Source organism: Medicago sativa, chromosome 8 (genome assembly GCF_051527215.1).
Source record: "Medicago sativa cultivar Bolivia chromosome 8, Bolivia_mono, whole genome shotgun sequence".
In the NCBI taxonomy this organism is placed as follows: Eukaryota; Viridiplantae; Streptophyta; class Magnoliopsida; order Fabales; family Fabaceae; genus Medicago; species Medicago sativa.
The window spans coordinates 85,184,190-85,196,059 of NC_140756.1; the positions used below are offsets into that span (position 1 = coordinate 85,184,190).

Genomic DNA, 11,870 nt, shown 5'->3' on the forward strand with positions numbered 1-11,870 from the left:
TTAAGTTTTAAAATTCTGGAAGGTCACAAAGAAAGGATATAATAGAACAAAAAAGAGGGAGACGAAACTGGAAGGATATGGCTATCAGGCCATGTACAGGGAGAACCCAAAAGTAAAACAACGATGACGGTGATTGAAACTTGAACCTACATGGCCCACAACTTTTAGTACCAATTAAATTACTCTTTTACCCATTCAATTAAACAGATTTTTAAAGGGAATATATAGGTATTTTTGTCCAAACACAAAAGGTGTACATTGCTAATACACACCTTCTAATTTTTGAGTGGGTGTGTATTAGCATTACCCATATATATATATATATATATATATATATATATATATATATATATATATATAAAAGTTATTTTAATCTTTCTTTTTTAAGTAAGTGATTTGAATGTAATAGCCTTTGTCATATGATTTAATCTCTAAATGTATCAAACTTAACAAATACCTTAAAAGTGTTTTTTGTTAGTCAATTCAGTCTTCACATATATATTATATTTATCAATTTAGTTCATAAAATTACTTACATAATACACACTTTAAGATATTTTGATAATTTTGATACATTTAAGGACTACCATTTCGTATATTTAATTTTAAAGACTAAAATATGGTCTAGTAGCCAAAAAAAAAATGTCCTTTTCCATCTCTCCATGATAAGTCACTGTCTTTAAAAGACCCCTCAAAAACCAAACTTCTTCCATTCTCCATCCATCCATCATAAGTCATAACATAACCATTCTTACCTTCTGCAGCCTCATTATTCAATCCATATTTTCTTTGCCATTTTCTCAGCCATGTCAACCTCTAAAAAGATCACATCAGATTCATCTTTCAAAGGATATCATGAAACAAATCAAACACAAATGTGTCTGTCTCTACTTCAAAGGAACACCAACACATCACCTAGTGGTGAAAAAAGAGGAAGAAGGAAACAATCAGAACCAGGAAGATTTCTTGGTGTTAGGAGAAGACCTTGGGGTAGATATGCTGCTGAAATTAGAGACCCTACAACTAAAGAAAGACATTGGCTTGGTACTTTTGATACTGCTCAAGAAGCTGCTCTTGCTTATGATAGAGCTGCTATTTCCATGAAAGGAAACCAAGCTAGAACAAATTTCATTTACTCTGATACTATCAATTTTCACACACTTGTTTCTTCTCCTATGGATCTTCAAACTCTCTTACCAGCTTCACAGTTACTCACTAACACTCAAACCAATCAAAATACTACTCTTTCTCACCTTAACACTTCAGCTTCACACACTAGTAAAAATGATCAAAACCTTTCCTCATTCAACAATGACATGATCATGAGTACTTTTGATCGTGAAAAAACAACATCTTATGGATCAACTCATGATGATAAGTTCTTCTTTGGAAATGACACTAGTAACTCTGGCTATTTAGAATGCATTGTTCCTGATAACTGTTTCAGACCTGCTTCAAACTCAAGAAAAAGCAATGTAAGTGCTTCAAGTGATGAAAAAGTTGATAACAATGCTGAAAGAAACAAAGTTTCAATGGAGGGTCAGTCACATTTTGGTATGAGTTCATTCTCTCAAGAAATGCCAACAAGGGTATCTAACTTTTCAGAGTTTTCTTATTGTCCAAGTGAAATCAGTCAAGGTTTCTTGGATTGGAATTCTAATGAACTTTCAGCTATATTTAACAACAATCCATTAAGAGTTGAAGATGAATGCATGGATACATTAATGTATCCTAATTATCCCATCATTGAAAATCTAAGTCAAAACTATGTGATGATGAATGATCAAGCTGCTTCTTCATCAAACTATTCTCCATCACTTGAATTTGGTTACCCTCTCTTTTAAGCTATTTATATCAGGTGCATTTTGATATATATACTTGCATTGTATTGTATTGTATTGTATTGTGATGCATTGCATTGCATTGCATGCACTAGTACTTTTTTGTTTATGTTTTTTTTGTCTTTCTAGTAACTTTAGTAAGTAAGCCTTTTTTTGTTGTTGTTCTAATGAAATTATTACTAAATATGTTACATACAATATGTTGATTGAGAAAAGTTTCTCTCTCGTGTGGTTTCCTCTCTGCATATTGATGGAATGATTTGATCCTTCTTTTGGGCTAGTTTGCCTAAACTTTTGGAAACAATAAAGAAAGTAATGGCACGAGTGTCCATCAAACAGCATAAGTTCACAGAAAGATATATTGTTGTCAAGCCAATAACCCGCGATTCTAAATCTAATCTATTGCTTGCAGTACATTCCTTTTTGCTGACTTGATTGATTAGATTATATAATTGCTTTTTTCTTCTTTTTCCTTTTTATTATAATAATATATCATATCATGGTAATGAACAGGAATTTTGAACAACTCTATACTATACCACATTGTTGAAATTTTATTTGAATTTTTAACTCATGTTTTTGGATCTTATAATGGTTTTGTTGAAGCTATAAAATGTAGTTGGCTATCACCGTAACTTAGTGATTTTGTTAAAGCTATAAATTGTAGTTTTTGTAAAATTATTATGGTTCACATTGACTTTTTCAAACTAGTTGCGACATCAAACAAACATCAAAAACATCTGTGATGAGTCAAATCAATTTGATTTATTATTATAACACTCACTGTTTGAATGGATTGAAAATATCATATACTAGAAATGCACTTAATTTTTACTCTAGTGGTGTAATTAACTTGTTTTAACTTACTTCAAGTGGATCTTAACTTCAACCCCCAGTAGTGTTAAAAAATAGTGATGTCTCTATGTGAAAATATGTCTAATGACATTTTTTCATTATCTTTGTAGTTTTATTTTGACAAAATAATAGTTAACTGGTAGTTTTCACAATTATAAGTGAATCAATGAGTCAGTTGATAAGACTATTCATATTCATGGTTGATACATACATGTAAAGAGCAACTGAGCCAGAAATTTCGAGTTGTCGAGGAAGCGTATATTTATTTATATTTGTTTTAAATGTGTATACTAAATGTATATAATATTTTTATTTAAAAGCATATACATATATCAAATTTTATTTTAAAGATATTAAACGATTTTTTTCTCAATTTCAATAATATTTATAGTATTTCTCTATGTATAAAATCACTAAACCTGTGCGTTTGAATTTTTTGCTTCGGTCTCTAATAATAAACCTCATTTGATAAAAACAAATTTGTCCTAAATACTACAAATTTATATTGGGAGTTGAAAAATTAATATTAAAATATCTATACACGATGAACAATTAGTAATAAACGTATAACATACACATAAATTACCGTACAATTTTTTTTTTAATTTATGTCATGAAAATGACTTAAATTAGTAGTGAGAATAAACTTTTAAGTTGCATTTTGTTGGGAGGGCTTTAATATTGAACCTCCTAAATACGTGTATTAAAAAAAAGCATAAGTGCATTTTTAACCTCTTAACTTTTAAAAAGTTGAGATTTTGGCTACCTAATAAAAAAAAACAATTTTTCCTTCTATCTTTGAGGAAATATGTTATTTTGACCTTCTATCTTTAGAGAAATATACTCTTTTGATCCTTTATATTTAGGAAAATATTCATTTTTGGCCCATTATTTTCACAAAAAGTTGCGATTTTGACACCTTATCTTGGGACAGGTGGCACCTTCTCTACAATTTTGCAACGTTTTGTAAAACTAGGTGGTAAAATTGTTTCTTTTTTATTAGGGGATCAAAATCGTAATTTAAAAAAAATTAAGGAATAAAAAAGCATCAAAGCCAAAAAAAATATATATATAGTGGGAGCAAGTGCCTAACATAGCTCCGCCCCATTTGGTTTTTATACATACATACATAGTGCTAATTTATATATAGATATATAATCAAATTACATTATGATTATGATGTCATTTGTTTTTTTAAACAACGTGATGTCACTTTGTCATGTTTATTCGTTAAACATCTTCAATCAAATAGCAAAATACAATAAATGCATGTGAAAAAAATCCTACACCTTGCATACAAGTGGAGTCCTACACTAAAATTTTACATGTCTAATTCTTGGTGTTTGGATTTGGAGTGTATTGATAGTCAAGATTTGTCCACCACGATATTATACTTTATACTAAATCATAATATCGACTTTGACTAGTTAGTTAGTCCTTCAATATAGCCTAACCACTAACCATGTCCCACTATCACGTGTTTGTGTGTGTGTGTGTGTGTGTGAGTGTAGTTGTCTCTATTTAGGATCTCAAATTTGGATTTTACACTTTAACTGTCTATTGAATAGCTGAGGATGACACTCTCAACCTATTTAGCCAATGTTCCCCTCAGAAAAACAGAAGTGATTGTGTCTGCACCACTGAGAAAAAGAAGAAGAAAAAAACTGACCCATTTCATTGTGTCCTGTTTTTGAACTGTTAATATTTTGTCTTTTCCTATCTTGCCCTAGATGGTTGATAACAAATTCAAATGTTCCTAGCTATCAAGATAAAAAGCATCATAGACACCTTAACAAATTAAAGAATGCACAAGTTTGATTCAGCTCAAAAAAGCTTAGAAAGACAATATGTAGGTTCCTATACTTAGAACAAGGAATAATCAGATGTGAGAATATAGCATGTGTGAATTAACACTAGATTTGACAGAATCATGATATGCAACCATAATTTTGGCAAGTGCTACACATTGAAACTTCATCAAAACCATAGTATACCCTGATTTTGTCAAACTCGCTGTGATACCAAGCACACACAATGACATATTGATCAAATTGGTGAGCAAGACAAGTCAATTCCAATCTGAGTTTGGGCGGAAGTTACAAAAACTTTATTTTAAATAAAAGAGCTCAAGTAGAGTAATTTACGTGGCGCCATTTTTATTCTCAAAGAAAGTTTGATGCAAAACCTAACATGAATTTTTTTAATTCAAGGCAAAAACCACTTTTTGTGTGACATAACCAAACACCCATATTTATGATAAAAAGGTACAGACAATCAATTTGAATGGTTTCCACGGTGTAACCAAACTCAATGGTGAGTAGTGACTATAATTCACAGATTGTACAACAGAAAACATTTAATTTCCTATTCAAATGTATGGCAGGCTACAGTCAGACTCTTAAATTTGATTCTGTGAAGATTTATTTAGTGGTATACGTCAGTTTGGTTGCAAACCGTGATGCATACGATGAGTGGAGTACACTCTACTTATAATACAATAATCTTACAACAACATCACCAGATATTAAGCGCGAAAGAGATAACAAGCGAAACAATGAAAAATTCGACCAGAAAATCACCTGATCTCACACGAAAGCTTGACAAGTAAACTGATAAAAAGGGAGAAAAAGAAATTATTACACATTCAAATGTGTTGATTTAAATGTGTTTCTTCATATATGTATTCTGTAATAAATTTAAGTACCCAACAAGTCAAGCATTTTACTTGTCACAACACCATGGTGTATCAAAAATAATAAAAGATAGCAATGTGAAACCTCATTGTAGTCTCCTGATAACTTCTCTTCACGGTAAACCTTTCGATATCTTGGGAACAATAGCAAACAGGGTCTTCTGAGCATAGAGTATTATTCCCAAATGCAAAAAAGGGTTTTGGACTATTTTTTTTTTCTCGTACCAAAAAAAAAAGATTGAAGGATAAATAAGCACAAAAAATAGACATGTGGATGGGCATGTGCATAATGGACTTGCAGATTCTCTTTAAGTTATTCAAAAGCAAGTTGCGACTGTATGGGTTGCTAAAATTTTCAAAGTTGGCCATGGTTTATTCAAGATCAAAGAGATGGCCACAAAAAGATTATATGAACACAAAGACAATTGATTGGTGCAATGACTGTTGGACCTGAACTGGGATAACTTAAAAGTAAAACCTATTTGAGACCCTCCATGAGTAAAGACAGTCAATCGAAAAATTGAGATAAAATGGAGTGATAATGAGGAACACATTCACATTGCTTAGCTTGAGGTGTGAGAGACGGTGCTACTTGTGGTGGCACTGGGAGTTGCTAAAGAACCGGAACTCTGAGAAGATGGTTGGGCATCTGATTGAGAAACCGGTACAACCGTTGACAAAGTCAAGCCAGCTGAAGCAGTCGATGTGCTCATTGATGATGACATTCTGGATGAAGCAGGCTCCTTGCTGGATCCTGATGCAAGTTCAGGCCTCAACTCGGATGATGAGGATGATGGGGCAAGAGTACCAATGGCGGAACCCACAGGATAGGGTGCAACTGGCATATCAGAAAGGGAAGAAGCAGATGGACTGTAACTCAGGGATCCCGTAGGATGATCAAACTTGCACGCAGATCCAAACTTACAAAATCCACGCTGGGTATAATGAGTGCAAGGTTGTGCTCCCTGATTATAAAACATACAACAAATGACGAATAAGAATTTGTGAATGCAATCATTACAAAAATTGAATAACATTTCAACTGATTAGACAAACTTATCATTGCAGCAACAGATCAATATATATTAAGATACTTGCCTATTATTTACCTGAAGTCCAAAGACAAAGTATTGCATTAAGAGAGAAATAAAGCCAAAAAGATCAATAAAGACAAATGGCCACGTCAAAATAATATGTGGTTTAGTGGAAACATGTCTTGAAAATCAATCCTACTTCCACAATCGTTTAATCAAATTAAAATTTGTGACAAGGTGCAATAAGGTTCTGCTTTATCCATTTTTCAAGCTCAAGTAATTATGCAGGAGAAAGTGAGAAAATAGTCAGAGAACTATTGCATTAAAATACATCGGAACAACATCAACTCAACTATCCCTCAAAAAAAAAAAAAACATCAACTCAACTAATACAGTACTACAAAAATCTTCAACGGCCTAGAGATTTAAGTTCAAATATATTGTACAACAACCTCCAACATACTACTCAACACATTCATCAAGAAAACATATTCTCAACGTCATTTTACATGTTTTTTTTTTTTTTGGGGGGGGGGGGGGGGGAGGGTTAGAGATTTTTCCCATACAAACTCCTCACTACTCTTGCATATTCCTAGTAAAGCACACACCACTCATTCAACTGAGTCCTAGAGATCAGACAGACAAAAAAAGGTTCCAGCTGTGAATTGTTTTCAATGATGAATGAATTAAAAACTAAACTTTAAGTGTAGTTTGAAATTGAATCCTGCATACGAGGAATAATAAATATATCTACCAACAAAGTTAAGAAGTCAATTTGGTTATACCTTACAGCTAGCTAGCTAGCTATTATTATTATCATCAAAGGTTTCCAAAAAATATAGTACCAGAGGGAAATCAGAGAATATTATCAAAAATATTCATTAACCAATTCAAGAACCAAAGTGGATATGAGTTGAGAGATAATCATTACCGGGCGCAAAGGAAGGCCAATAGGACTAAGGTTCACTTTTGGTGCACCCATGTCCGGCGGATGATGATATCTACATGTAGAACCAAATTTACAGTCCCCTGTTTTCATGTAATGCTGACATTCCTGCTGATCAGGCCTTTCAGGTAATGAGTGTTCCTTCTGACTACTACCTGAAGGACCGGTTGAGGGACCAGAAGATTGATAAGGACCAGCTGAGGGACCAGAAGATTGGTAAGGACCAGCTGAGGGACCAGAGGATTGGTAAGGTCCAGAATAGACGGTTGTTGGTGAAGGTAGCTGAGTTATCCCATAAAGCTGCGTCGAACCAACACTCAACGGAGTACTAGAAGGAAGTACAGGACTTGCTGCTGGAGCCTGCATCTAGAACTCAAAAGCTTCAACGAAAGCACATATAATTTGAGTAAGCAATCAAAACAAAAGTCCGGGACATACCTGATAAGGGCTCCAGCCTGAAAAAGGGACCATGGTGGGGGACATTACCATTGGCCCATAAGGGCCCTGGACAAATGAGCCATGTAGAAGAGGTGGCCTCGCAACAAGTACACCATATTGTTGTTGTGAAGGACCGGACGGAGGCTGTACAGTTTGATAAATAGGTGAAGGTACCGGCATTGGCAGAGGTGAAACTTGGGGAACTGGTGATGGTGCTATCATTTGGCCACCCGCAGGCTGTGGATGATGGAATTTACATGTTGCACCAAACTTGCATTGTCCCGTTTTCACATAATAGGAACACTCTTTCTCACCCTGTTACGATTTTTCATAAAAGTTCAGAAATACAGAACAAACTTTTTTCATGATTCAGAAATGTGAGTGCATAAACCACAAAATCTCATGGAACAAATATAAAGTGATACAAAGTACAAACCACTCGCAACGGATATCCATAACAATTTAGCGACACGGGAGCAGTAGTTCCTGCCGCCTGTCTAGGATGGTGATACTTGCAGGAAGCGCCAAATTTGCACGATCCCGTCCTCGCATAGTACTGCAGCATGACATAAGCAAATATAATCAATACAAAAGGAAAGGACAGCAACTGAATTTGAAGACAATCAAAACAAAATAAAAGTCAACTTCACTCCTGCACTGACATGCATGCAAGACAAAATTGCTCAACATCGATGTTTTAACACGGTTTCGTTCCAATTTGAGTGGTTTAAAACAGTTGAACAATGACACAATTCAGTTATTAAAACATTGTTCAACATATTATTTTCCACACAAAAGACGAATAACAGTGTCAATTGGGAAATGCAATCATCATTAGATATAAATACAACCCATAATTGAGCATAAACTGAATTAACCACCTGGCAAACGGGCTGTCCAACTCGTTCTGGATATTCCCCGGCAATCCTCGCAGCTCCAATAACCTAAACCAATCACAAACACAAATCCCCTAAAATTTCAATCACCATGTCCAATGCACATCCTCAATCACACACAATTAAGTGAATTTCACCGACAGAATTCAATGAATAAAACAAAACACAAAGCCCGTTAGTAAAAAAACATTATAACAACAATTAAAACAAGATCAAACACATTCACATAACAGAACCAGAGACAATCACATCAAAAACAAAACCTCAAAACAAAAACCTTAAAAAATAAAAATTTACCGCGCCACGGTCACGTGGATGGTTAAACCGACACCTAGAACCATAACCGCAAAAACCTGTCCTCAAATAATAGATACAATCAGCTTCATCAGGTCGTTGTGGATACGATTCACCACCACCAACCAATCCACCATACCCTGCAACATTCACAAAATCACTTCCATTACACTCAAATCGAAGAAATCAAAAATCAAACAAAAACGAAATGAAATTGAGAATGCAGATAGAAAGATAGAATCAGTACCTTCATCAGCACCGACGGAAGTCCATTCCGGCGACGGATCAGAGTGCAACTGAGACGACCCATCGTTAGCTCGGCCGTACCTTTGTTCCATTGTACGGACGAAACGAAGGGTAAAAATGGAACAATCTGAAAAAGTTTGGAACCCTCAAAACAGAGAATGAATGGTTCCGATGAAAAGCGTGTGAATGAAGAAACTAGAGTGAGAAACTGGTTCGGATTTCTGGGGTTTCTCTCTCTAAACAAAACACAACACCCTTCTCTTCTCTCTGCTCTGTTTGTTTCTTCTCTCTCTCTACACACACACTGTTTTGCTCTTTCTCTTTCTCTCTCCTTTTCAAAGCGTTTTTATTTAATAAATAATAATAAATTTTTGTCTTTATTTATTTATTTATTTTCTTACTTTTTTTTATTGGTGGGAGTTATAGTTACGTTTTTATACGCGCCAAACACATCACTAAAATACCAAAAACAATCTTACACTTTCTTTATTATGAATTATTACAAATCTATGGAGTGTATTTTTTACTAATTACAAATCTATATTAAATCCTAATAACATTGTCAAAATATTTAAAACTCACTTAAATTAAATGCTGATTAGATTTGGAGATTTCCACTAAAAAAGAAAATGATTGAGAGAATATGAAGTGCTATCAAATGTCAAAATTAAATGTGAAGCTAATTGATTCTAAAATTTTGTAAAATAATTAACAGTGAACTAAATATGAAAGTTTACAATCAACAAAACTAAATATTCTGAATTTATATCAAAATATTTTAAACAAAATTAAATACATGTTTATTTTGCTAGATGAAATTTATGCCCGTCCATAAATTTTGAAAATGCAAAAAAAAATAGTAAGATTCGCATAGATTTTAGTGTTTCCGCGTCCAAACACCAACAAACTAGCGTCTAACATAAGCTATTACAATTCATATCTTCTTAAATTCACATGAAATCAACATTAGAATGCGGTTTTGCGGTTGTCGTGTTTTCAAATGCGGATCCATTCACGCAATTAAGGTAGGTATTAAAAATCAAAATGATTCTATTACTCCTGGATTCAATAAGAAGTTGTTGATGATATTTAAACATTAGGACGCGGTTTTACAGTTGTCGCAATTTTCAAATGCGGATCTATTCACCCGACCAGGGGATCAATTCGTGCAATTAAAGTGGGTATTGGAAATCAAAATGATACTATTACTTTTGGATTCAATAAGAAGTTGTTGATGATAATATTAATAGATTTTGTTTTTTTTATAAAAAATTAAAAAAATAATAAACTATAAAGTTGATGCAATTCGTAGATTTTGATTTTTTTATAAAATATTGATATCAAAATTAAATAGAAACGTTTATTAGGTTACATCCAACGTCTATGTCTATGCGAGTGAAAATATGTCTCATAAGAATGACAAACAAAAAAAATGAGGGACCAAAAATCTAATTTTAAAATAGAAGGAACAACATTTTATTTTTCTAAGAATATGGGATCAATAGTGCATTTAAACCTTAAATCTAAATAAGATTGTAAGAATAATTAACGGAAAACGACGACGATATTACTAAATTAGACACATATGCTCATATTCAAACTCAAATCATCACACTTGTGTATATGAGTTTCAAGTTATTATTCTTAGTGAAGTTTTCTCAAATATATTTAAAACAAAATTGAATATGAAACAAATTAGATTAATCACTAGATTCTTACTTTTTATAAAATATTTAATACTAAACCCAGTATGAAACTAATTTAAGGATACTAGATTCTGAATTTATATCTTAGTCAAAAAATTAGATTCTCTATTCATATCAAAATGTTTAAAACAAAATTAAAAAGATAAATGTCATGAACTCTTTATTTTCAACATCCACGGCTTTAAAAAATTGTGTGGGTTCCGTATATTGGAAAATGAATTCCACTAAAAGCGATGAGATTTACATAGATTTTTAACAACGAGAGAATAAGAGTTCCGTCTAAACACTAATGAACGCGTGTCTAGCAGAAACCATAATTCCTAGCTTCTTAAATCCACAACAAATAAACATTAAAACACGGTTTTGTGTGGTTTTTAAAATGAAATTAGTAGATTATAAGTTTTTAGAAATTATTTATAGTTAATTTAAATAAGAAGTTGGTTGGGTTAGTAGATTCTAAATTATCAATATTTTTATTAAAGTATAGTAGTAGTAGTTGAATATATGTAGAGTAAACCAACAAAACAAAACAAATGGGTGTGAGATTTTTGGGTCATCTAGAAAAAGGGCATCTAAAATGCCTTTCGAGTTTCAACTTTAGTTTACGCTTGTGGTCGTGCACAAGTGCTGTCAATACGCCACGTGATATGACATATTTGTCCTTTTGTATTAGAGTTAATACAAAAAGTAATCTAGACATTGATTAAAATTAGCCAATTAATTATCGTATAAAAAACATGGGTCTTGTTAACTTGTGCCCTTAGGGCACAAGATAAGAAACTAAATGTAGAAACTTAATCTTGGAAATTGTGCATTCATAACCTTAAAAACTTCAAAACTTATATTTTCAATGCAATATTTATTTTTATATTCTATTTTAAGATCCTTATCTTGTGCCCTTAGGGCACAAGTTAACATTTTC

The 11,870-nt window shown here is 32.9% G+C and overlaps 2 protein-coding genes across 3 annotated transcripts; one reads left to right on the forward strand and one right to left on the reverse strand.

Annotated features, from left to right (window-relative positions):
* The first annotated feature begins 597 nt into the window (after positions 1-597).
* Positions 598-2,255, forward strand: PUCHI (Integrase-type DNA-binding superfamily protein). The gene has a single exon (XM_085736066.1). It carries the CDS (start codon positions 807-809, stop codon positions 1,842-1,844), a length of 1,038 nt encoding a protein of 345 aa, XP_085592192.1. The 5' UTR covers positions 598-806; the 3' UTR covers positions 1,845-2,255.
* Positions 2,256-5,306: 3,051 nt separating this feature from the next.
* Positions 5,307-9,560, reverse strand: LOC146902543 (Zinc finger C-x8-C-x5-C-x3-H type family protein). 2 transcript variants are annotated; one of them, XM_085739125.1, is made up of 7 exons: positions 9,244-9,560; positions 9,000-9,136; positions 8,688-8,750; positions 8,243-8,362; positions 7,807-8,121; positions 7,354-7,728; positions 5,307-6,353 (listed from the first exon to the last, which is right to left on the reverse strand). In XM_085739125.1, the coding sequence occupies exons 1-7, from the start codon at positions 9,332-9,334 to the stop codon at positions 5,952-5,954; spliced, it is 1,503 nt and encodes a 500-aa protein (XP_085595251.1). In that variant the 5' UTR covers positions 9,335-9,560; the 3' UTR covers positions 5,307-5,951. The 2 variants fall into 2 exon arrangements, with proteins under 2 accessions (XP_085595251.1, XP_085595250.1); XM_085739124.1 differs by having other exon boundaries at positions 7,354-7,734.
* Positions 9,561-11,870: the final 2,310 nt, after the last annotated feature.

Excerpts from the sequence above, each read along its gene's own strand:
- PUCHI (XM_085736066.1), top strand. The coding sequence starts at position 807 with ATGTCAACCTCTAAAAAGATCACATCAGATTCATCTTTCAAAGGATAT.
- LOC146902543 (XM_085739124.1), bottom strand. The coding sequence starts at position 9,334 with ATGGAACAAAGGTACGGCCGAGCTAACGATGGGTCGTCTCAGTTGCAC. Across the intron at positions 8,122-8,242 it reads ATGGATATCCGTTGCGAGTG|GGTGAGAAAGAGTGTTCCTA; the intron begins GTTTGTACTTTG and ends AAATCGTAACAG. Across the intron at positions 7,735-7,806 it reads CAGGCTGGAGCCCTTATCAG|ATGCAGGCTCCAGCAGCAAG; the intron begins GTATGTCCCGGA and ends TTTGAGTTCTAG.